At 43.4% G+C, this 26,377-nt stretch overlaps 1 protein-coding gene across 2 annotated transcripts in view; it reads right to left on the bottom strand.

Annotated features, from left to right (window-relative positions):
- LOC106600633 (ras-related protein Rab-28) overlaps positions 1-26,377 on the bottom strand; it is a 58,698-nt gene that overhangs the window by 6,693 nt on the left and 25,628 nt on the right. For both annotated transcript variants that reach the window (XM_014192134.3, XM_014192135.3), the window contains exons 5-6: positions 1,206-1,309; positions 925-1,002 (exon numbers count right to left, since the gene is read on the bottom strand). In XM_014192134.3, the coding sequence (XP_014047609.1) occupies positions 925-1,002; positions 1,206-1,309 (182 nt within the window). The remainder of the gene's footprint in view (positions 1-924; positions 1,003-1,205; positions 1,310-26,377) is intronic.

Below are 26,377 nucleotides of genomic sequence, written 5' to 3'. Positions count from 1 at the left end.
AAAACTATAGTTTGTTGACAAGAAATTTGTGGAGTGGTTGAAAAAGGAGTTTTAATGACTCCAACCTAAGTGTATGTAAACTTCCGACTTCAACCCTATCTAGAAAAAAAATCTCCAGAGAACATGCATTCCTGGAGCGAGACATGGACATCATAGATTATGTTTCTGTGATAGGCATCTTGACCGACAGATAAAATCAGACCACTCATCCAGCTTGTTTAGCTTGGATTAAAGCACTTCGGTTTATTGAGGCAGCTTTCATGGGAGGTGACGGAGGGGAGTGGAGATGGACACATTCATTAGCCTCTGTCTGTTGACAGCAGAAGGGGCAGGGTAGGGGTGGAAGTGCGTTTGAGAATCATCTCCTAGCCTTCGCTCCCTTGGTGCTCTCCCTTCTCTGGGGGTCCTGACCTCCCCATAGAATCAGCATAATCAGCCTCTCTCTAGCCAGTGTGGCACCAGTCAGTCATATCACAGCCAGGATTAATGCCTCGGGGGGAGATGCCCTGTGTAATCCCGCCGCTGCCACCAGTGACAGGGCCACCTGGTCTGGCTGGTTCATAGAGGCCGAGCTAGGAGGCCCCGTTCAGCCCACATTGGCGGGAGATAAACACAATAAATCAGAAGATGCAGCCAAACCTACACTGCCAACCTCTTGACCTCTCGCTTCACGCACCATTGGGCTCTAACATCAACAACATGGCTGTATTTACAGATGGACAGTGTCAGTCACAGGTACAGCATCACAGGAGTAACAAGAGTCCTCTACAGTGTGCGGTGAACTCGTGACCTGGCACACTCCGTTTTACCTTGTGTACATGCGTGTGGTTATAAGAAACCATCCAAAAAATGGCGACATTACTCGAGGGGCTGCTATATAATTCTCTCTGGGAAACGCAAGAGAAAGGCCTAATGAAGACTCACCTGGGACTGCTCAATCTCTGCTTTGTTGAGCTTCACTCCCAGAATCTCTGCAGCCACTCTCTGGAATGCCAGGAACACCTGAAGGGAAGGCAGGGTGGCAAAAGGAAAGAGCGATGAGCAGGAATACAGAATATGCTTGCAATGTGCGCAAATAAACAAATATTGCACCGCATCAATTTTGTTAAGTCATCATCACAGCAAAGTATTTCAGTGGTCGTTTTTTTATTTTTTTGGTGTGTGCGCGCGTCACTTTTTGTAATTTACTGGGTAAACTGACTCACTGAGTCTCCAGTCTTGGCTGATACGAACTGACTGATGAGGCTGTTGTCTTGGCAGAAACGCTGGTGTTTGTCAGCCTTCACTGTCCTCATATGCTCCAGGTCAACTGTGGAGAAAATGCAGCGTAATATGTCAGCAAATTACACAAACAGCAAGATTGACTTCACACAAGGTTACACAATACACAAGGTTACACAGTACACAAGATTACACAGTACACAGACAGAGCGAACCTCATATCTGGACTTGCACAGAGAAATTGAGGTTTACACCAGCTCAAGATACACTCAGGGTCTGCCTGACATAGATAATTGGCAACATCATTTAATTGTTGTGTCACGTTCAGTTAAGCCACCTTTTTGTAAAGTAATTTTCTCCTTTTGAGGTCCTTTCGGAGGAAATTAGGGTTGCAAAGGGAGGGTATATTCCTGGAAACTTTCTAATTTTACCAGTAAACTACCAGTTTGTTGGTATCTTTCAAGGATTTGATGTAATCCATCACATCTAGTGGCCCTTTTGGCTACTTCAGATTGTCACAGGTGTCTGTAATTACCTCTGGCCCTCTGTGTAACCTTATCACATACAATGCAGTCGGACAGTTTTCAGACACTTTTTCCACATTGAGAGTCACAGCCTTATTCTAAAATGTATTAAATTGTTCCCCCCCCCATCAATCTACACACAATAGCCCATAATTACAAAGCAAAAACAGGTTTTTAGAAAATCTTCCAAACACACACATACAGTTGAAGTCGGAAGTTTACATACACCTTAGCCAAATACATTTAAACTCGGTTTTTCACAATTCCTGACATTTAATCCTAGTAAAAAATCCCTGTCTTAGATCAGTTAGGATCACCACTTTATTTTAAGAATGTGAAATGTTAGAATAATAGTAGAGAGAGTGATTAATTTAAGCTTTTATTTCTTTCATCACATTCCCAGTGGGTCAGAAGTTAACATGCACTCAATTAGTATTTGGAAGCATTGCCTTTAAAATTGTTTAACTTGGGTCAAACGTTGCGGGTAGACTTCCACAAGTTTCCCACAATAAGTTTGGTGAATTTTGGCCCATTCCTCCTGACAGAGCTGGTGTAACTGAGTCAGGTTTGTAGGCCTCCTTGCTCGCACATGCTATTTCAGATCTGCCCACAAATTTTCTATGGGATTGAGGTCATGGTTTTGTGATGGCCACTCCAATACCTTGACTTTGTTGTCCTTAAGCCATTTTGCCACAACTTTGGAAGTATGCTTGGGGTCATTGTCCATTTGGAAGACACATTTGCGACCAAGCTTTAACTTCCTGACTGATGTCTTGAGATGTTGCTTTAAGACATCTACATAATTTTCCTCCCTCATGATGCCATCTATTTTGTGAAGTGCACCAGTCCCTCCTGCAGCAAAGCACCCCCACAACATGATGCTGCCACCCCCGTGCTTCACGGTTGGGATGGTGTTTACATACAGTTAGGTTGGAGTCAATAAAACTCGTTTTTCAACCACTCCACAACTTTCTTGTCAACAAACTATAGTTTTGGCAAGTCGGTTAGGACATCTACTTTGTGCATGACACAAGTCATCTTTCCAACAATTGTTTACAGACAGATCATTTCACTGTATCACAATTCCAGTGGGTCAGAAGTTTACATACACTAAATTGAGTGTGCCTTTAAACAGCTTGTAAAATTCCAGAAAATGATGTCATGGCTTTAGAAACTTCTGATAGGCTAATTGACATCATTTGAGTCAAATGGAGGTGTACCTGTGGATGTATTTCAAGGACTACCTTCAAACTCAGTGCCTCTTTGCTTGACATCATGGGAAAATCAAAAGAAGTCAGCCAAGACCTCAGAAAATAAATTGTAGATCTCCACAAGTCTGGTTCATCCTTGGGAGCAATTTCCAGATGCCTGAAGGTACCATGTTCATCTGTAAAAACAATAGTACGCAAGTATAAACACCATGGGACCACGCAGCAGTCATACCGCTCAGGAAGGAGACGTGTTCTGTCTCCTAGAGATGAACGTACTTTGGTGCGAAAAATGCAAATCAATCCCAGAACAACAGCAAAAGACCTTGTGAAGATGCTGGAGGAAACAGGTACAAAAGTATCTATATCCACTGTAAAACGAGTCCTATATCGACATAACCTGAAAGGCCACTCAGCAAGGAAGAAGCCACTGCTCCAAAACCGCCATAGAAAAGCCAGACTACGGTTTGCAACTGCACATGGGGACAAAGATCATAGTTTTTGCAGAAATGTCCTCTGGTATGATGAATCAAAAATAGAACTGTTTGGCCATAATGACCACCGTAATGTTTGGAGGAAAAAGGGGGAGGCTTGCAAGCCGAAGAACACAATCCCAACCGTGAAGCACGGGGGTGGCAGCATCATGTTGTGGGGGGGACTGGTGCACTTCACAAAATAGATGGCATCATGAGGGTGGAAAATTATGTGGATATATTGAAGCAACATCTCAAGACATCATTCCAAATGGATAATGACCCCAAGCATACATCCAAAGTTGTGGAAAAATGGCTTAAGGACAACAAAGGCAAGGTATTGGAGTGGCCATAACACTGTTTGTTTGATTTAAACAATTTAAAAAAGGCAGCCCTACCAAATACTAATTGAGTGTATGTAAACTTCTGACCCACTGGGAATGTGATGAAAGACATAAAAGCTGAAAAAAATAATTCCCTACTATTATTCTAACATTTCACGTTCTTAAAATAAAGTGGTGATCCTAACTGACCTAAGACAATACATTTTTACTTGGATTAAAATGTCAGGAATTGTGAAAAACTTAGTTTAAATGTATTTGGCTAAGGTGCATGTAAACTTCCGACTTCAACTGTATATCTCACTAGGTCAGGATATTTAAGCCTCCACATATCCACTAGTTCTAATATCCATGATATTTGTGATTTCCTTAAGTGCATGAGGGTGGTAGTTTGATGGGTGAATGCATATACAGTTGTAGCGGTTTGAGAAGACATGCAAAATTGAGCAAGAATGGTGAGATTTAATTAACCAATGTCAACTCTTTGTGCTACGGCGCCCCTGCCCCGGTGGCCTGAAGCGAGACAGGACCATGAAGGGACCAGCTTTCCTCCAGGTTAGAAGTGTTCTGTCGACAGCTCACTGATCACAGTTCATCTGGTCATGACCGTTCCTCCCAAAACGCACGTGTGGACACACGCACACTGAACATAGTCTTTCTCCTCTGCAAGCGGGTGTAAAACTATTAAGTGGACAGTGGTAGCCGGTGGGGCGGACTGGGGAGTGTGAGGCTGTCACTGCCACAGTAAAACACGGGTGGCAGGGCTCACCAGCTGGGTTAAAGAGCAAAGAGTACTTGTGAAAGTGAACAAAAAGGCCTAGTTCTGAGCCGACCGCACAAGACGCTGCCCGAAGTTTCACTGGCCATGTCCTTGGAGTTCTCCTGCCGCAGGTAAACTAAGTGGGCTTTTATGGGCAAGGTGTAATACACTGCACTATGAGCCATGGGCAGGACTACGAGCCATAGTAATCATACCAGTTGTAAATGAGAACTTGTTCTCAACTGGCTTACCTGGTTAAATAAAAAAAATGCTTTCCGGTATCTAAGAGCTCCCCAGGTCACCCCCCCTCTCACGCTCACTTTTTGTTCTGGCACATCCCTATTTACAAATTAAGCACTGGGTAACTGTATGATTATGACTTGGCTTATGGGGATGGGATGTGTGTAATTATGAAGGCACCATATACACTCAAGCTACTCAATACTGCCCCCCGTTCCCAAAGAAGCTAACCAGACACCTAGGTATTTATAGATGTCCACATATTCTAAGTCAGAACCGCCCGACTAGCATCACTACTCTGGACGGGCGGGTGCGAGCAGCGATCGGTTGAAGAGCATGCATTTCGTTGAAGAGCAGTTGGAGGCCACGGAAAGGAGAGTTGTATGGCGTTGAAGCTCGTTTGGAGGCTTGTTAACACAGTGTCCAAAGAAGGGCCAGATGTATACAGAATGGTGTCGTCTGTGTAGAGGTGGATCAAAGAATCAGCAGCAGCAAGAGCAACATCGTTGATGTATACAGAGAAAAGAGTTGGCCCGAGAATTGAACCCTGTGCCAGAGGCTGCCAGAGGTCCGGACAACAGGCCCTCCGATTTGACACACTGAACTCTATCAGAGAAGTAGTTAGTGAACCAGGAGGCAGTCATTTCAGAAACCAAGGCTGTTGAGTCTGCTGATAAGAATACGGTGATTGACAGAGTCGAAAGCCTTGGCCAGGTCGATGAAGGCGGCTGCACAGTACTGTCTTTTATCGTTGGCAGTTATGATACCGTTTAGGACCTTGAGCGTGGCTGAGGTGCACACATGACCAGCTCGGAAACCAGATTGCATAGAGGAGAAGGTACGGGGGGATTCGAAATGGTTGGTGATCTGTTTGTTCACTTGGCTTTCGAAGACTTTAGAAAGGCAGGGCAGGGTGGATATAGGGCTGTAACAGTTTGGGTCTAGATTGTCTCCCCCTTTGAAGAGGGAGATGACCGCAGCCGCTTTCCAATCTTTAGGAATCTCAGACTATACGAAAGAGAGGTTGAACAGACTAGTAATAGGGGTTGCAACAATGGCGGCGGATAATTTTAGTAAGAGAGGGTCCAGATTGTCTAGCCCAGCTGATTTGTAGGGGTCCAGATTTTGCAGCTCTTTCAGAACATCAGCTATCTGGATTTGGGTGAAGGAGAAATGGGAGAGTCTTGGGCAAGTTAAAATAAATTAAAATTACCTTTATAATAAAGCATTGCATGCATATCATCACATTTGCATAGTGGCAAATAGCAGAGGCACTTACAGAAGTTGTACACATGGGAAAAAAATGTTGTGGCCTAGGTTATGGGAAATGTTGGGCTTTTTATAAACGCATTTAATCCAATTCTATGTCATTTTACATGATTGGAGACTTAGCATAATCTTTTTTTAATGCCACGTTTAAAACAACTGGGAACTTGGAGCTGGGAAATCTCCCGACTTCAGTGCGTTCAAGTCAACTGGGAAATCGGGAGAAAAAAAAAATTGCTCTGACTGGACGGTCATCCAACTCGGAATTCCAAGCGGGGAACTCTGGCATCTTTCTAGAGCTCTGACTTTTCTACCAGAAGATCACGGACGTCATGATTAGACCACATTTTTTTAATGAGTTCCCAGTTGTCTTGAAATGACCATAATACCACACAAATGATCGATATTACAGGCAACTGACACTGACAAACGGATCATCTGAGATCAATGAAAATAACCTGGTCTTGAAATCATCAATAGCCAAGGCCTAGGTGTGAGGAGACATTATTGTATGCTACAATATGAGGAAATTTTAGACCTAAAAATGCTTCCAGTTTCACTGACTCACCCAATGATGCGCAGCTCACTCGCTGGTAATGGCATACGCCCTCATGAAAAAAAGCCTCTCACACGTTTGACTTTGTAAAACAATATTTGGAAGTTGATTAAATATTTTGGTAGCCTACAGCTAACAGATTAGAGTCTTCTCTTTTCAGCAGGAGCCATTTGCTTTCCAAACTGTGTTTTACCACGATTGTAAACTATTTGAAATATTGTGAAATGCCAAGGGGAGGAGCCAGATCCTGTTCTGGCAGAATCCAGCTCAAATCAATCACTGCAGTTACCCATGACGCATCATTCATTAGAGATGGCATACACTCCAAGTTAAGCCACAGCACATCCGATACAAAGTAGAAAGTGTTTAATTTATTTTTTATGAAGGGAACCAAACATTGATCGTTGGTTATGTAAACATGCTTTGCAATAAAGATTGAAATGCCACATTGCAGAATAAAAATGAGATACTTCCCATCCCACTCCAAATAATAGCCAAAAGCATAAGATTAGGCTTTGGTGTTAATTAAAGTGATGCTAGCAAATCCAAAGCAGCAAATGGAAAATATCCGGTAGTCTTAGTCCAGGTATTCCTCCATATCAATGTTGTGGCAAAAACCAAGGAATAAAGCACAGTTTGACCGTGATGATGGTTGCAGTCTGCCGTCGGGTCAGGTGGCTAAGCTTTGCAGGGTTGGGCTATAAAAAAAATATATCCAAAACTTTGAACATCTCACGGAGCACCATTAAATCCATTATTAAAAAATGGAAAGAATATGGCACCACAACAAACCTGCCAAGAGGGCCACCCACCAAAGCTCACGGACCAGGCAAGGTGGGCATTAATCAGAGAAGCAACAAAGAGACCAAAGACAACCCTGAAGGAGCTGCAACGCTCCACACCGGAGATTGGAGTATCTGTCCATAGGACCACTTTAAGCCGTACACTCCACAGAGCTGGGCTTTACAGAAGAATAAGCAAACACATGTGGTGTTTGCCAAAAGGCATGTGGGAGACTCCCCAAACATATGGAAGAAGGTACTCTGGTCAGATGAGACTAAAATGTTGCTTTTTGGCCATCAAGGAAAATGCTGTGTCTGGCGCAAACCCAACACCTCTCATTACCCCGAGAATACCATCCCCACAGTGAAGCATGGTGGTGGCAGCATCATGCTGTGGGGATGTTTTTCCCCATCAGCAGGGACTGAGAAACTGGTCAGAATTGAAGGAATGATGGATGGCGCTAAATACAGGGAAATTCTTGGGGGAAACCTGTTTCAGTCTTCCAGAGATTTTAGACTGGGGCGGAGGTTCACCTTCCAGCAGGACAATGACCCTAAGCATACTGCTAAAACTACACTTGAGTGGTTTAAGGGGAAACATTTAAATGGTCTTGGAATGGCCTAGTCAAAGCCCAGACCTCAATCCAATTGAGAATCTGTGACTTAAAGATTGCTGTACACCAGTGGAACCTATCCAACTTGAACGAACTCGAGCAGTTTTGCCTTGAAGAATGGACAAAAATCCGAATGGCAAGATGTGCCAAGCTTGTAGAGACATATCCCAAGAGACATGCAGCTGTAAATGCTGCAAAAGGTGGCTCTACAAAGTATTGACTGGGGGGGTGAATAGTTATGCACCCTCAAGTTCTGTTTTTTTGTCTTATTTATTGTTTGTTTCACAAGAAAAAATATTTTGCATCTTCAAAAGTGGTAGGCATGTTGTGTAAATCAAATGATATCAACCCCCCCCAAAAAATATTTTCATTCCAGGTTGCAAGGCAACAAAATAGGAAAAATGCCAAGGGGATGAATACTTTTGCAAGCCACTGTATGTATGCATGCATGTACGTACGTATGCACACACACACACACACACACACACAACCAGTCAAAAGTTTGGACAGTACTCATTCAAGGGTTATTCTTATTTTTTTTTACTATTTTCACCATTGTAGAATAATAGTGAAGACATCAAAACTATGAAATAACACATATGAAATCATGTTGTAACTAACAAAAGAGTTAAATCAAAATATATTTTATATTTCAGATTCTTCAAATAGCCACCCTTTGATGACAGCTTTGCACACTCTTGGCATTCTCTCAACCAGGTTCATGAGGAATGCTTTTCCAACAGCCTTGAAAAGGTTCCCACATATGCTGAGCACTTGTTGGCTGCTTTTCTTTCACTCTGCAATCAAACTAATAAAAATAAAGAAATCTCAATTGGGTTGAGGTCGGGGGATTGGGGATGCCAGGTCATCTGATGCAGCACTCCATCACTCTCTTTCTTGGTCAAATAGCCCTTACACAGCCTGGAGGTGTGTTTGGTCATTGTCCTGTTGAAAAATAAATGACATTCCCACTAAGCACAAACCAGATGGGATAATTGCTGCAGAATTCTGTGGTAGCCACGCTGACTAAGTGTGCCTTGAATTCTAAATAATTCACCGACAGTATCACCAACAAAGCACCCGCACACCATCACACCACCTCCTCCATGGTTGGAACCACACATGCAGAGATCATCCGTTCACCTACTCTGTGTCTCACAAAGACATGGCATTAAGAACCAAGAATCTCAAATTTCGACTCATCAGACCAAAGGACAGATTTCCACCGGTCTAATCTCCATTGCTCGTGTTTCTTAGCCCAAGCAAGTCTCTTCTTATTGGTGTCCTTTAGTAGTGGTTTCTTTGCAGCAATTCGACTATGAAGGCCTGATTCACGCAGTATCCTCTGAACAGTTGATGTTGAGATGTGTGTTACGTGAACTCTGAAGCATTTTTTTGGGCTGCAATTTCTGAGGCTGGTAACTCTTATGAACTTATCCTCTGCAGCAGAGGTATCTCTGGGTCTTCCTTTCCCGTGGTGGTCCTCATAAGAGCCAGTTTCATGATGGCGCTTGGTTTTTGCGACTGCACATTCAAAGTTCTTGAAATTTTGCGGATTGACTGACCTTCATGTCTTAAAGTAATGAGGGACTGTCTTTTCTCTTTGCTTATTTGAGCTGTTCTTGCCATAATATGGAGTTGGTCTTTTACCAAATAGGGCTATATTCTGTATATACCCACCTACCTTGTCACAACACAAATTATTGGTAGGAGAGATGAGTGTACGGACATGTTTGCAATGGCCACCATTTTTTAAATAGGTGCCTGGCTGGCTTATCTGCAACAAAAGTGCTAAACCTTCCCATTTATTCTCTAACACTGTCAGTTAATTATCACAAACTTTTTTTTTGAGCCAAGAGGGCCTGCTGCTTTAGCTAACGCGGTTGTGCCTCGGATTCGATACAATCAATAAAAGTACAAAAAAAAGGAAAGGCTGGTTTTGGTGTATACTGTAAACATTTCAAAACCATACCTTACCGAGATCTATCTATCTATCTATCTATCTATCTATCTATCTATATATATACTGCTCAAAAAAATAAAGGGAACACTTAAACAACACAATGTAACTCCAAGTCAATCACACTTCTGTGAAATCAAACTGTCCACTTAGGAAGCAACAGTGATTGACAATACATTTCACATGCTGTTGTGCAAATGGAATAGACAACAGGTGGAAATTATAGGCAATTAGCAAGACACCCCCAATAAAGGAGTGGTTCTGCAGGTGGTGACCACAGACCACTTCTCAGTTCCTATGCTTCCTGGCTGATGTTTTGGTCACTTTTGAATGCTGGCGGTGCTTTCACTCTAGTGGTAGCATGAGACAGAGTCTACAACCCACACAAGTGGCTCAGGTAGTGCAGCTCATCCAGGATGGCACATCAATGCAAGCTGTGGCAAGAAGGTTTGCTGTGTCTGTCAGCGTAGTGTCCAGAGCATGGAGTCGCTACCAGGAGACAGGCCAGTACATCAGGAGATGTGGAGGAGGCCGTAGGAGGGCAACAACGCAGCAGCAGGACCGCTATCTCCACCTTTGTGCAAGGAGGAGCAAGAGGAGCACTGCCAGAGCCCTGCAAAATGACCTCAAGCAGGCCACAAATGTGCATGTGTCTGCTCAAACGGTCAGAAACAGACTCCATGAGGGTGGTATGAGGGCCCGACGTCCACAGGTGTGGGTTGTGCTTACAGCCCAACACCGTGCAGGACGTTTGGCATTTACCAAGATTGGCAAATTCGCCACTGGCGCCCTGTGCTCTTCACAGATGAAAGCAGGTTCACACTGAGCACGTGACAGACGTGACAGTGTCTGGAGACGCCGTGGAGAACATTCTGCTGCCTGCAACATCCTCCAGCATGACCAGTTTGGCGGTGGGTCAGTCATGGTGTGGGGTGGCATTTCTTTGGGGGGCCGCACAGCCCTCCATGTGCTCGCCAGAGGTAGCCTGACTGCCATTAGGTACCGAGATGAGATCCTCAGGCCCCTTGTGAGACCATATGCTGGTGCGGTTGGCCCTGGGTTCCTCCTAATGCAAGACAATGCTAGACCTCATGTGGCTGGAGTGTGTCAGCCGTTCCTGCAAGAGGAAGGCATTGATGCTATGGACTGGCCCGCCCGTTCCCCAGACCTGAATCCAATTGAGCACATCTGGGACATCATGTCTCGCTCCATCCACCAACGCCACGTTGCATCACAGACTGTCCAGGAGTTGGCGGATGCTTTAGTCCAGGTCTGGGAGGAGATCCATCAGGAGACCATCCGCCACCTCATCAGGAGCATGCCCAGGCATTGTAGGGAGGTCATACAGGCACGTGGAGGCCACACACTACTGAGCCTCATTTTGACTTGTTTTAAGGACATTACATCAAAGTTGGATCAGCCTGTAGTGTGGTTTTTCCACTTTAATTTTGAGTGTGACTCCAAATCCTGACCTCCATGGGTTGATAAATTGGATTTCCAGTGATTATTTTTGTGTGATTTTGTTGTCAGCACATTCAACTATGTAAAGAAAAAAGTATTTAATAAGATTATTTCATTCATTCAGATCTAGGATGTGTTATTTTAGTGTTCCCTTTATTTTTTTGAGCAGTATATATATATATATATATATAAAAATAAATAATATGTTTTACAGCGTCGAACATGCAATCACCCTCCCCACAGCGCTTGCTGACGTGTGCATCCCCTATATCTGGTGAGGGGAGGGGGGTGAAGGACTGGGCTTTTGTCCCACCACATGTCCATTGTGGCTAAACCGTCCCCTGGGGGACCATTGGGACTTTTTAGTTTGTTGTAGGAGGACCTAAGTATGTGGTGGGTCCAGCCAGGAAAAAACATTTCTGAACTTAATCAAAAACAGAAGCGCATTGAGCTCCTCCGGGCTACTTTACTTCTGAGAATCTCTTAAGAAATATGCAGGCCTACACTGAGCAGACAGGAACATTGGCAGCTTTGCTGGGGGCGGGGGTTGAGGGGAGTGGAGGTGAGGGAGGCCTTCAAACTCCACCCTGGGACTTGCCAAAAGGGAAAACAACTTAGTCCGGACAATGTCGGTGGCAGAGAGACATGTTTCAGTTTGATGTTTTAATGCACAAGTACAGTGAAATGTCTTTCTTGCAAACTCAAAACACAACAAAAATCATTAACAATGTAACACTACAAAAAAAAGAGAAGAGAAATAAGAAAACAATAAGCAAGCAAGCAACCATATATAGCAGCTATATACAGGGTCAGTTCCAATACCATACTTACAATGTGCAGGGATACTGGAGTGATGGAGGTGGATATGGATAGGGGTAAGGTGACTAGGGAAAAGGATATAAGATTTTACAAAAATGCTGCTGCTACTTTGTTTATTTTACCTTTATTTAACTAGGCAAGTCAGTTAAGAACAAATTCTTATTTTCTATGACGGCCTAGGAACAGTAGGTTAACTGCCTTGTTTAGGGGCAGAACGACAGATTTGTACCTTGTCTGCTCAGGGATTCGATCTTGCAACCTTTCGGTTACTAGTCCAACGCTCTAACCACTAGGCTACGCTGTCGCCCCACTCAGCATGTATGTGAGTGGGTGTGTGTGTAGAGTCTGTATAAATGTACTGTGGGGGGAAGTATTTGATCCCCTGCTGATTTTGTACGTTTGCCCACTGACAAAGAAAGGATCAGTCTATAATTTTAATGGTAGGTTTATTTGAACAGTGAGAGACAGAAAAACAACAAAAATATCCAGAAAAACACATGTCAAAAATGTTATAAATTGATTTGCATTTTAATGAGGGAAATAAGTATTTGACGCCCTCTTAATCAGAAAGATTTCTGGCTCCCAGGTGTCTTTTTATACAGGTAACGAGCTGAGATTAGGAGCACACTCTTAAAGGGAGTGCTCCTAACCGCAGCTTGTTACCTGTAAAAAAGACACTTGTCCACAGAAGCATTTTTACATTTACATTTAAGTCATTTAGCAGACGCTCTTATCCAGAGCGACTTACAAATTGGTGCATTCACCTTATGATATCCAGTGGAACAACCACTTTACAATAGTGCATCTAAATCTTTTAAGGGGGGGGGGGGGGGGGGTTAGAAGGATTACTTTATCCTATCCAATCAGATTCCAAACTCTCCACCATGGCCAAGACCAAAGAGCTCTCCAAGGATGTCAGGGACAAGATTGTAGACCTACACAAGGCTGGAATGAAATAGGGTGCAGGCCAGGCAGCAGGCTGTTAGCCAGCCTGCCAGCTTATTGGAGTCTGCCACTAGCACAGTCAGCGTAGTCAGCTCAGCTTTCCCCATTGAGACCGTGTCTGTGCCTCGATCTAGGTTGGGAAAAATTAAAAATGGCGGTGTTCGCTTTAGCAATCTCACTAGTATAAAGACCTCCTCCATTCCTGCCATTATTGAAAGAGATTGTGATACCTCACATCTCAAAATTGGGTTACTTAATGTTAGATCCCTCACTTCCAAGGCAGTTATAGTCAATGAACTAATCACTGATAATAATCTTGATGTGATTGGCCTGACTGAAACATGGCTTAAGCCTGATGAATTTACTGTGTTAAATGAGGCCTCACCCCCTGGTTACACTAGTGACCATACCCCCCGTGCATCCGGCAAAGGCGGAGGTGTTGCTAACATTTACGATAGCAAATTTCAATTTACAAAAAAAAAAAACAATGACGTTTTCGTCTTTTGAGCTTCTAGTCATGAAATCTATGCAGCCTACTCACTCACTTTTTATAGCTACTGTTTACAGGCCTCCTGGGCCATATGCAGTGTTCCTCACTGAGTTCCCTGAATTCCTATCGGATCTTGTAGTCATAGCAGATAATATTCAAATTTTTGGTGACTTTAACATTCACATGGAAAAGTCCACAGACCCACTCCAAAAGGCTTTCGGAGCCATCATCGACTCAGTGGGTTTTGTCCAACATGTCTCTGGACCTACTCACTGCCACAGTCATACTCTGGACCTAGTTTTGTCCCATGGAATAAATGTTGTGGATATTAATGTTTTTCCTCATAATCCTGGACTATCGGACCACCATTTTATTACGTTTGCAATTGCAACAAATAATCTGCTCAGACCCCAACCAAGGAGCATTAAAAGTCGTGCTATAAATTCTCAGACAACCCAAAGATTCCTTGATGCCCTTCCAGACTGCCTCTGCCTACCCAAGGACGTCAGAGGACAAAAATCAGTTAACCACCTAACCGAGGAACTCAATTTAACCTTGCGCAATACCCTAGATGCAGTTGCACCCCTAAAAATTAAAAACATCTGTCATAAGAAACTAGCTCCCTGGTATACAGAAAATACACGAGCTCTGAAGCAAGCTTCCAGAAAATTGGAAGGGAAATGGCGCCACACCAAACTGGAAGTCTTCCGACTAGCTTGGAAAGACAGTACCGTGCAGTATCGAAGAGCCCTCACTGCTGCTCGATCATCCTATTTTTCCAACTTAATTGAGGAAAATAAGAACAATCCGAAATGTCTTTTTGATACTGTCGCAAAGCTAACTAAAAAGCAGCCTTCGCAAATGGAGGATGGCTTTCACTTCAGCAGTAATACATTTATGAACTTCTTTGAGGAAAAGATCATGATCATTAGAAAGCAAATTACAGACTCCTCTTTAAATCTGGGTATTCCGCCAAAGCTCCATTGTCCTGAGTCTACACAACTCTGCCAGGCCCTAGGATCAAGGGAGATACTAAAGTGTTTTAGTACTATATCTCTTGACACAATGATGAAAATAATCATGGCCTCCAAACCCTCAAGCTGCATACTGGACCCTATTCCAACTAAACTACTGAAAGAGCTGCTTCCTGTGCTTGGCCCTCCTATGTTGAACATAATAAACGGCTCTCTATCCACCGGATGTGTACCAAGCTCACTAAAAGTGGCAGTAATAAAGCCTCTCTTGAAAAAGCCGAATCTTGATCCAGAAATTATAAAAAACTATCGGCCTATATCGAATCTTCCATTCCTCTCAAAAATTTTAGAAAAAGCTGTTGCACAGCAACTCACTGCCTTCCTGAAGACAAACAATGTATACGAAACGCTTCAGTCTGGTTTTAGACCCCATCATAACACTGAGACTGCACTTGTGAAGGTGGTAAATGACCTTTTAATGACGTCAGACCGAGGCTCTGCATCTGTCCTCGTGCTCCTAGATCTTAGTGCCGCTTTTGATACCATCGATCACCACATTCTTTTGGAGAGATTGGAAACCCAAATTGGTCTACATGGACAAGTTCTGGCCTGGTTTAGATCTTATCTGTCGGAAAGATATCAGGTTTGTCTCTGTGAATGGTTTGTCTTCTGACAAATCAATTGTAAATTTCGGTGTTCCTCAAGGTTCCGTTTTAGGACCACTATTGTTTTCACTATATATTTTACCTCTTGGGGATGTCATTCGAAAACATAATGTTAAATTTCACTGCTATGCGGACGACACACAGCTGTACATTTCAATGAAACATGGTGAAGCCCCAAAATTGCCCTCGCTAGAAGCCTGTGTTTCAGACATAAAGAAGTGGATGGCTGCAAACTTTCTACTTTTAAACTCGGACAAAACAGAGATGCTTGTTCTAGGTCCCAAGAAACAAAGAGATCTTCTGTTGAATCTGACAATTAATCTGGATGGTTGTACAGTCGTCTCAAATAAAACTGTGAAGGACCTCGGCGTTACTCTGGACCCTGATCGCTCTTTTGAAGAACATATCAAGACTGTTTCAAGGACAGCTTTTTTCCATCTACGTAACATTGCAAAAATCAGAAACTTTCTGTCCAAAAATGACGCAGAAAAATTAATCCATGCTTTTGTTACTTCTAGGCTGGACTACTGCAATGCTCTACTTTCCGGCTACCCGGATAAAGCACTAAATAAACTTCAGTTAGTGCTAAATACGGCTGCTAGAATCCTGACTAGAACCCAAAAATTTGATCATATTACTCCAGTGCTAGCCTCCCTACACTGGCTTCCTGTTAAGGCAAGGGCTGATTTCAAGGTTTTACTGCTAACCTACAAAGCATTACATGGGCTTGCTCCTACCTATCTTTCCGATTTGGTCCTGCCGTACATACCTACACGTACGCTACGGTCACAAGACGCAGGCCTCCTAATTGTCCCTAGAATTTCTAAGCAAACGGCTGGAGGTAGGGCTTTCTCCTATAGAGCTCCATTTTTATGGAATGGTCTGCCTACCAATGTGAGAGACGCAGACTCAGTCTCAACCTTTAAGTCTTTACTGAAGACTTATCTCTTCAGTAGGTCCTATGATTAAGTATAGTCTGGCCCAGGAGTGTGAAGGTGAACGGAAAGGCTGGAGCAACGAACCGCCCTTGCTGTCTCTGCCTTGCCGGTTCCCCTCTTTCCACTGGGATTCTCTGCCTCTAACCCTTTTACAGGGGCTGAGTCACTGGCTTACTGGTGTTCTTCCATGTCGTCCATGGGAGGGGTGCGTCACTTGAGTGGGTTGAGTCACTGACGTGGTCTTCCTGTCTGGGTTGGCGCCCCCCCCTTGGGTTGTGCCATGGCGGAGATCGTTGTGGGCTATACTCGGCCTTGTCTTAGGACGGTAAGTTGGTGGTTGGAGACATCCCTCTAGTGGTGTGGGGGCTGTGCTTTGGCAAAGTGGGTGGGGTTATATCCTGCCTGTTTGGCCCTGTCCGGGGGTATCATCGGATGGGGCCACAGTGTCTTCTGATCCCTCCTGTCTCAGCCTCCAGTATTTATGCTGCAGTAGTTTATGTGTCGGGGGGCTAGGGTCAGTCTGTTACATCTGGAGTATTTCTCTTGTCTTATCCGGTGTCCTGTGTGAATTTAAATATGCTCTCTCTAATTTCTGTCTTTCTCTCGGAGGACCTGAGCCCTAGGACCATGCCTCAGGACTACCTGGTATGATGACTCCTTGCTGTCCCCAGTCCACCTGGCCGTGCTGCTGCTCCAGTTTCAACTGTTCTGCCTGCGGCTATGGAACCCTGACCTGTTCACCGGACGTGCTTGTTGCACCCTCGACAACTACTATGATTATTATTATTTGACCATGCTGGTCATTTATGAACATTTTAACATCTTGACCATGTTCTGTTATAATATCCACCCTGCACAGCCAGAAGAGGACTGGCCACCCCTCATAGCCTGGTTCCTCTCTAGGTTTCTTCCTAGGTTTTTGGCCTTTCTAGGGAGTTTTTCCTAGGGAGTTTTTCCTAGCCACCGTGCTTCTTTCACATGCTTTGCTTGCTGTTTGGGGTTTTAGGCTGGGTTTCTGTACAGCACTTTGAGATATCAGCTGATGTACGAAGGGCTATATAAAAATAAATTTGATTTGATTTGATTTGAATGGGCTACAAGACCATCGCCAAGCAGCTTGGTGAGAAGGTGACAACATTTGGTGCGATTATTCGCAAATGGAAGAAACACAAAAGAACTGTCAATCTCCCTCAGCCTGGGGCTCCATGCAAGATCTCACCTTGTGGAGTTGCAATGATCATGAGAACGGTGAGGAATCAGCCCAGAACTACACGGGAGGATCTTGTCAATGATCTCAAGGCAGCTGGGACCATAGCAACCAAGAAAACAATTGGTAACACACTACGCCGTGAAGGACTGAAATCCTGCAGCGCCCGCAAGGTCCCCCTGCTCAAGAATACATATACATGCCCGTGAAGTTTGCCAAAGAACATCTGGACAACTGGGTGAAAGTGTTTGGAGGAGGAGGAATGCTGCCTATGACCCCAAGAACACCATCTCCACCGTCAAACATGGAGGTGGAAACATTATGCTTTGGGGGTGTTTTTCTGCTAAGGGGACAGGACAACTTCACCGCATCATTTGACGGGGCCATGTACTGTCAAATCTTGGGTGAGAACCTCCTTCCCTCAGCCAGGGCATTGAAAATGGGTCGTGGATGGATATTCCAGCATGACAATGACCCAAAACACACGGCCAAGGCAACAAAGGAGTGGCTCAAGAAGAAGCACATTAAGGTCCTGGAGTGGCCTAGCCAGTCTCCAGACCTTAATCCCATAGAAAATCTGTGGAGGGAGCTGAAGGTTCGAGTTGTCAAACGTCAGCCTCGAAACCTTAATGACTTGGAGAAGATCTGCAAAGAGGAGTGGGACAAAATCCCTCCTGAGATGTGTGCAAACCTGGTGGCCAACTACAAGAAACATCTGACCTCTGTGATTGCCAACAAGGGTTTTGCCACCAAGTACTAAGTCATGTTTTGCAGAGGGGTCAAATAATTATTTCCCTCATTAAAATGCTAATCATTTTATAACATTTTTGACATGCGTTTTTCTGGATTTTTTTGTTGTTATTCTGTCTCTCACTGTTCAAATAAACCTACCATTAAAATTATAGAGTGATCATTTCTTTGTAAGTGGGCAAACGTACAAAATCAGCAGGGGATGAAATATTTTTTTCCCCCACTGTATGTGCATATTAATGTGTGTGTGTGAGTGAGTGTGTGTGAGAGGGCCCTGTGAGTGAGCATAAACAGCGCAAAAATAAAAAGTCAATACAAAAACGGAGTTTTGTGCAACAGGCATTTGAGTTTTCACACGCCCGAATGGCTGGCAGTGAATTAGAGTACCAGAGGTAACGGTACGTGGAAAGGTTTGCTGTACCGTGCAGAAAGTAAACACACACGTTGTTTTACATAAGTGACACAGAGCCAATTTAAAGACACCTAAAAGGCAAGGAAGGTGAACATATTAGTTTACACTTGCGAGACAGTGTGTAAGTACAGGGCTGAGTGTGTGAGTAAAAGGAAGAAAGAGAAGAGAGAAAAAAAATTATAAAATAGGGAGTCTCATCTCCCAGCCAGAGGGGAACATTTAACATGGAGAGCCAGTGTGGATCTCCCGAGGTGAAAAGCGACAGAACATCCATGCTAAAAGACATGAGGTGTTAAGAGAACTGAACCCATTTAAGTCACCCAAATAAGGGCTGTGGGAGCCCATAATGAATGCCCCCAGAGTTCCGAAGGGATAGCGAGCCAGAAAGGAAAGGATGGGTGGGGGTGGGGGGGGGGGGGGGTGGTGGGGGGGGGGGTCCAGTGATCCCTTATTAATAAAAACTAATTGGCTTGATAATCTGCAGAATGAAAATCAGATGCACAATTCCAATGTTGGCATGCCACTTCTTAAAATACCATTCAATAAATTATTCAGGTAATGACCCAAACACAGTTAAGGTTTTAAAGAGATAGTTCAGCGATTTGACATACAGTGCATTCGGAAAGTATATAGACCCCTTGACTTTTTACACATTTTGTTACGTTACAGCCTGATTATAAAAATGATTAAAAAAAATTGCAGATAATTTTTTTAAATATTTAAAAAGGAATAAAATAAATAAAATCGCACATTACATTAGTATTCAGACCCTTTACTCAGTACTTTGTTGAAGCACCTTTGGCAGCGACTACAGCATCGAGTCTTCTTGGGTATGATGCTACAAGCTTGACACACCTGTACTTGGAGAGTTTCTCCCATTCTTTTCTGCAGATTCTCTCAAGCTCTGTCAGGTTGGATGGGGAGCATCACTGCACAGCTATTTTCAGGTCTCTCCAGAGGATGTTTGATCGGTTTCAAGTCCGGGCTCTGGCTGTGCAACTCAAGGACATTCAAAGACTTGTCCCAAAGCCACTCCTGCATTATCTTGGCTGTACGCTTAGGATCATTGTCCTGTTGGAAGGTGAACTTTCGTCCCAGTCTGAGGTCCTGGGCGCTCTGGAGCAGGTTATCATCAAGGATCTCGCTGTACTTTGGTCCGTTCATCTTTGCCTTGATCCGGATTAGTCTCCCAGTCCCTGCCGCTGAAAAACATCCCCACAGCATGATGCTGCCACCACCACCAATGCCAAGAGTGTGCAAAGCTGTCATCAAGGAAAAGGCTGGCTATTATAAGAATCTCAAATATAAAATATATTTTGATTAGTTTAACACTTTTTTTGTTACCACATGATTTCATGTGTTATTTCATAGTTTTGATGTCTTCACTATTATTCTACAATGTAGAAAATAGTCAAAAGAAAAACCCTTCAAGGACTTGGTGTTCTCAAAACTTTTGACCGGTAGTGTATATCTAAACAAATTATGAAAGACAAGCATTGGAATCTTGAATTCCGTCAAGTGAGTGTGGACGAGATGAAAATGTTTTTGTCTATCAACAATGACAAGCCACTGGGGTCTGACAACTTGGATAGAAAATTACTGAGGATAATAGCGGACGACATTGACACATTTTCAATTTAATCCTACTAGAACGTGTGTGCCCCTAGGCCTGGAGGGAAGCAAGAGTCATTCCGCTCCCTAAGAATAGTAAAGCCACCTTTACTGGCTCAAATAGCCGACCAATCAGCCTGTTACCAACCTTTAGTAAACTTTGTGGGAAAAAAATTGTGTTTGACCAGATATTTTACAGTAAACAAATTGACAAACTTTTAGTAGGCTTATAGGGAAGGACATTCAACAAGCACAGCACTTACACAAATGACTGATGATTGGCTGAGAGAAATTAATAAAAAGATTATGGAGGCTGTTAGACTTCAGTGTGGCTTTAGACATTATCGATCATAGTCTGCAGCTGAAAAAACTTGTGTTATGGCTTTCCCCCCCTCCCTCCCTGCTATATTGTGGATCAAGAGTTACCTGTCTAACAGAACACAGAGGGTGTTCTTTAATGGAAGCCTCTCCAACATAATCCAGGTAGAATCAGGAATTCCCCAGGGCAGCTGTCTAGGCCAACTCATTTTTTCAATCTTTACTAATGACATGCCACTGGCCTTTAGTAAAGTCAGAGTGTCTATGTATGCAGATGACTCAACTCTATACATGTCAGCTACTACAGCCACTGAAATGACTGCACACTTAAATTCCTTGACAGTGGGAGGCAAGGAATAAGTTAGTCCTCAATATTTCTAAAACTAATCTGAGAAACTCCCCAAATACAGGTGTGCCAAGCTTCTAGTGTCATACCCAAGAAGACTAGAGGCTGTAATCGCTGCAAAAGGTGCTTCAACAAAGTACTGAGTAAAGGGTCTGAATACTTTTTATAAATTAGCAAAAAATTCTAACAACCTGTTTTTGTTTTGTCATTATGGGGTATTGTGTGTAGATTGATGAGATAAAAAAACAACAACAATTGAATCAATTTCAGAATAAGCCTGTATAGAGGTCCTGGATGGCAGGGAATTCAGCCCCAGTGATGTACTGGGCCGTACTCGCCACCATCTGATGCGCCTTGTGGTTGGGTGCCTTGCAGATGCCATATCAAGCAGTGATGCAGCCAGTCAATATGCTCTCAATGGTGCAGCTGTAGAACTTGAGGATCTGGGGGCCCATGCTAAATCTTTTCAGCCTGCTGAGGGGTAATAGGTGCTGTTGTGCCCTCTTCACAACTGTGTGGGTGTGTGTGGACCATGTTAATTCCTTAGAAAATGTGGACACTGAGGTACTTGAAACTCTCAACCTGCTCCTCTGCAGTTCCATCGATATGGATGGGGGCCTGCTCGCCCCTCCGTTTTCTGTAGTCCACGATCAGCTCCTTTGTCTTGCTGACGTTGAGGGAGAGGTTGTTGTCCTGGCACCACACTGCCAGGTCTCTGACTTTGTCCCTATAGGCTGCTTCATCATTGTCAGTGATCAGTCCTACCACGTCGTGTCATCAGCAAACTTTATGTTGGTGTTGGAGTCGTGCGTGGCGAAGCAGTCGTGGGTGAATAGGGAGTACAGGAGTGGAATGCGCACATGGTCAGCGTGGCGGATGTGTTGTTGCTTAACCTCACCGCCTGGGGGCGGCCTGTTAGAAAGGCCAGGATCCAGTTGCAGAGGAAGGTTTCAGTGCCAGGGTCCTGAGCTTTGTGCTGATCTTGTAGTCAATGAACAGCATTCTTACATGCATAATCTATGGGCAGAAGCAAGTTTGAAACAACCATCTTCCTGGAAGCTGTGCCTCGCCATTTTCCCAACATTTGGACCAGCCCCCTAGCAATTAGAGTTCTAGCAAATGAGCTTCAGCCCCTCGCCATTTTAGTGACAGCTAGCAAGATGCACACACAGCAGAGCGAGAGAGAGAGAGAGGGCAATGACGTGGTGCACATATGTGACATAGTATGGAATTTTCGGAGACCACTTTCGGCTCGTGTGCGCTACTTTCAGAAATACTAGCTAAAAAGTATACAAAAGTACCGGATCATTTATTTAATGGTGCCATCTTTCACCTAGAGATGAAAACATTTACATCATGTCCTCACACAGCACGACGCCTTTCTCTACACAAACCACAGGTCTCTAAATAGCCCAACTATCATTCAGTAATTCAAGATGTATGACAGTAAAACTAATAAAATATCAAACATAACTTTTAATAATATAGGAAAACACTACTTCGTGAGTGCATGGATATGAAGTCTACATTTTCCGGAGAGGATACTTTGTACCATACGGTGTTAAACTGGGCCGAGCTGAAATAAACTATTATAGTATGTTTATACAGAGCATGAGCTTAGCATTCTTCCATTACCCATGCTTACCCAGCAAACCCCACCCTCTGCAAGTGTTTGTGTCTATGTTTTTGAGTGCCACTCTGTTTCTCTGTGTGTGTTTCTGTGTCCGTGTTTCTGTGTGGGTGTCCTCAATAAAATATTTCATTGGATTCCTCCCTGAATTGTTACAAGTAGTGCCATTATTTAACATAAGGGTCTGGGCAGCATGTGGAGAGCAAAGGGTGCACAACGCCGAGCTTAACAAGCAAACTTATCCCTACACGGCCGTGTTAAGCAGAAGAATGGGGAGGCTGTTCCCCACTTGCCAAATGGCACAGAAGGGCGGTCAGTCAGGCCAGGGTAAAAAGGAGGGAACAGCAGCATACTAAATAAGAACATCAGTTTAGTTTACAAGCTCAATTAGTATACTGCGGTTTGGCAAAGCTGAAGGGGGGGTCTTATTAGCGTCTGTCTCAAAAGCACTGCATAGGTAAGAATAAATGGTGGGGGTCATACTGTCATTTTTAAAGATTTACCCTCTCAGATTGTTCATACAGGATAGTGTAGACATCCAAAAGCAACTCGTGAGTCAATAACGCACTAGTACTGCATATTTGATAAGTGAGGGAATGATGAAGGGAAATACTAAAATGTCAGTAGTTAAGAGAGAGAGAAGGGATCTCCCAGAAGACATGCCCTCTCGTGGACATACATTTGTATAGTGCAGATGGTGTTGCTATAAAACGCCTGGTTAGGTTTGTCATTCCATTACAGATGTCATAAACATGGTCTGAGGATTGGCGGCTGCTTCACTCATTTGGATTTCATGGGAACCTACAACACAAAATCTCAATACCCCCCCCAAGAATGGTGTATATTTTTTGTTCCATTCATTGTAACTGGGTGACAGGCGGGCACTTGGTAAAAATAAAAACAAAAATAATAGAAAAACAGAAACGTCTGTGTGGGCAATTCCCACAAGATCGCTAGACTAAGTCTCTCTTCATGCCCTGTGAAAAAACAGTCTGTGAGAGGATTCAGAGATTCATAAAGTCTCGCTAGGTAATTGATTGCTCCTGGTAGGGCAATCTGTGTGGGATTTTGTTTGTTTTTCTTTGCGGACTGTAGGAGCAGAAAAATCTCATATGGGCGATTCTCACCAATATGGCCATGAAGAGCAGACTGACTGACTGACTGTGTGAGTGAGTGAGTGAGTGAGGGGGGGACCCTGACAGTGGGGTATACGCTGCTTAAATACATAAACACACTTACACACACCGGTAGTATACAAAATGTAGCCTAAATACAGAGGCGCATCCCCATCTGTCAGAGGGGATGTTGAAAAGAGAGTCATCAGTATTAGTCTTTATTTTCGAGTGGGGCGGACTGGGGGAGAATGGGGGTGTTGTCTGGTTACCATCTAAGATTCTCTCCTCATCCAAAGTGGTGTCCGGGCTGGGAGGTTGGAGGACAGGGGGATTGAGTTAGAGTAAAAGGAGGGGGCCCCATAGCCACTGGATGAGGGTCTTAAATCACAGAGGGTCACTTCCCAGAGCATGCAAACATCCCATCGCCTACGGAGACCCTGCTCCTCACTATCAATTAGCTTAATAGTAACACAATAATTAGCTTGAGCCCTAACAATTTTAGGCCGATATCAAAATGTTATGATATTGGCCTATCTGGTATTATCGGTAGCAACACATTTACATTTTAGTCATTTATCAGACGCTCTTATCCAGTTACGATGAATGCACTAAGATCACTAGGTGAGACAACCACATATCACAGTCGTAGTTAGAAAATTTATTTTTTATTTTTTTAGGGCCGATACTGATTGTGGTCGTCAAAGAGGCAGATGGCCGACATTTTAGGCCGATATCAAAATGTTATGATATTGAATGGGAAATTTTCCCAGAGACAGCCTTTATGCATTAACGCCAATCTAACTACATAACAAAATAATGATTATGATTTACCATTCAAATAAATTTATTTTCAATAAGAGTGTGTGCATTCATTAAGTTATTGAGCTTGTTTTGGCTGATCAGTGGAGTCTATGGTGCTACAGATGACAATCTGTTTGCCTTCCACTTGAGACTTTTATTAGTCTATTTTTTGTCATTTTCTGTGATCAGGAAAAAAAATCTTTTTTTCGGTGTCAGGAACGCATCTCTAAACAACTCGGCCAGAGCGATTGATGAGGCTCTTCAAAGAATAACCTCAGCAGGAGGGAGGGACAGCCCCAGCAGTCAGCTGGCTCAGGCACCAGGAAGAAGAGGGATCAGACGGAGCAGAAGCACCAGCAGTAGTGCCACAAACGTCTGCTGTTTGGATGCCGTGTGACGAGAGAGCAACTGGGGATGCAGCACGAAGGAATCCCTCAGCAGACGCCATAATGGAGGTCCGATCCTATTTGGAGGAGCCCCTCCAAAAGCAAAATATGGTCAGCATTGCTGTGTGCTGCTGGTTATAACATGGCAATAAAGAAGAGAGAGAATAGGGACCAGTTTAATGTTTTAAGTGGGATGCTGCAGTTTTGCACATTATTTATTTTTCTTTGATATCGTGCAATATTCTATTATTATGTTGTTCAGATTGTATTCGTTTTGAATTGTTACATTTACATGCACTTTGTTTATATACATTAAAAAAGTTATACTTTAAATGCACATGTGTAATAGCATTCTTCTTTATTACATTTATTTCAATTTGTGGGATGCTGCAGTTTTGCAAATTGGTATTTATTTCTCTTTGATATGGTGCAATAGTCTATTATACTGTTCAGATTGTATTCGTTTCGAATGGTTTGAATGGTTAGATTTATATGCACTTTGTTTATATACATTAAAAAGTTTTAAATGCAAATGTTTAATAGCATTCTTTTTCATAACAAACCAATGTATTTTAAATACATTGTGGTTAAGGTAGAATTGTTTTAACACCAATCATAGTCAAAGTACCGCAAACTGTTTGACTCTTTTTGGTGAGCTGACCCGAACGAGCTGGCTCACTGAAAAGAGCCGGAATGCCCATCACTATTAGCTAGCTACATTGGCTCCTATCTGATACCTTAGCTGTACAATTACCTAGCCAGCTAGCTAGCACAGTGGCTATTATAGCCAGCACCGTGGCCATTATAGCCAGCACCGTGGCCATTATAGCCAGCACCGTGGCTATTATAGCCAGCACAGTGGCTATTATAGCCAGCACAGTGGCTATTATAGCCAGCACAGTGGCTATTATAGCCAGCACAGTGGCTATTATAGCCAGCACAGTGGCTATTATAGCTAGCATAGTGGCTATTATAGCTAGCTAGCTAACACCACAGATGAAAGAGTTAGCTAGTTATCATAATCTTTGCTGGTCACATAGCTAGCTAGCTTGCTTATTGCATGTCCTGACACAAGCCTTATTATTAGTGAATTAACAAAACAAACAAAAAATTGCAACAGGAGTTTGATTTTCGTCACTGTGTCAATTCATCCATTTGTCAATACTGCACCTTTCGGTTGAAGAAAAAGATAGCTTGTCACTGATTTTCCGAGCTAGACATTCCTCGGCATTGTGCAGTGCTCATGGCTCAGATGGTGAGTGGTGTTTGACATAGCAGCAGTTTTGCTATGTAAAGGGTCTATATGCAAAGCCGATAGAGAAGGGCCGATTCTCTGTCATTCTCTAGTCATAGTAAGTACATTTTTCCTCACCTAGCTATCTTACACACCACAAAGTGCAGAGGAGTGGAGACAGAACGGGAAGTGAATAATCAACAGCCCCAATAGACAAATCAATTTCCAGTGGCTCGCAAAATAGAGCTGGATACAGTAATATGGTTGTGGTGTACTACAAATGTATGCAGTGTATAAAAGCATGAATAAAACATTTAGCCGGCAGAGCAA

The sequence above is a fragment of the Salmo salar genome, chromosome 03 (genome assembly GCF_965601325.2).
Source record: "Salmo salar chromosome 03, fSalSal1, whole genome shotgun sequence".
NCBI lineage: Eukaryota > Metazoa > Chordata > Actinopteri > Salmoniformes > Salmonidae > Salmo > Salmo salar.
Note: the sequence above shows the minus strand (reverse complement) of the source record. Positions and strands in the feature narration are given on the sequence as shown.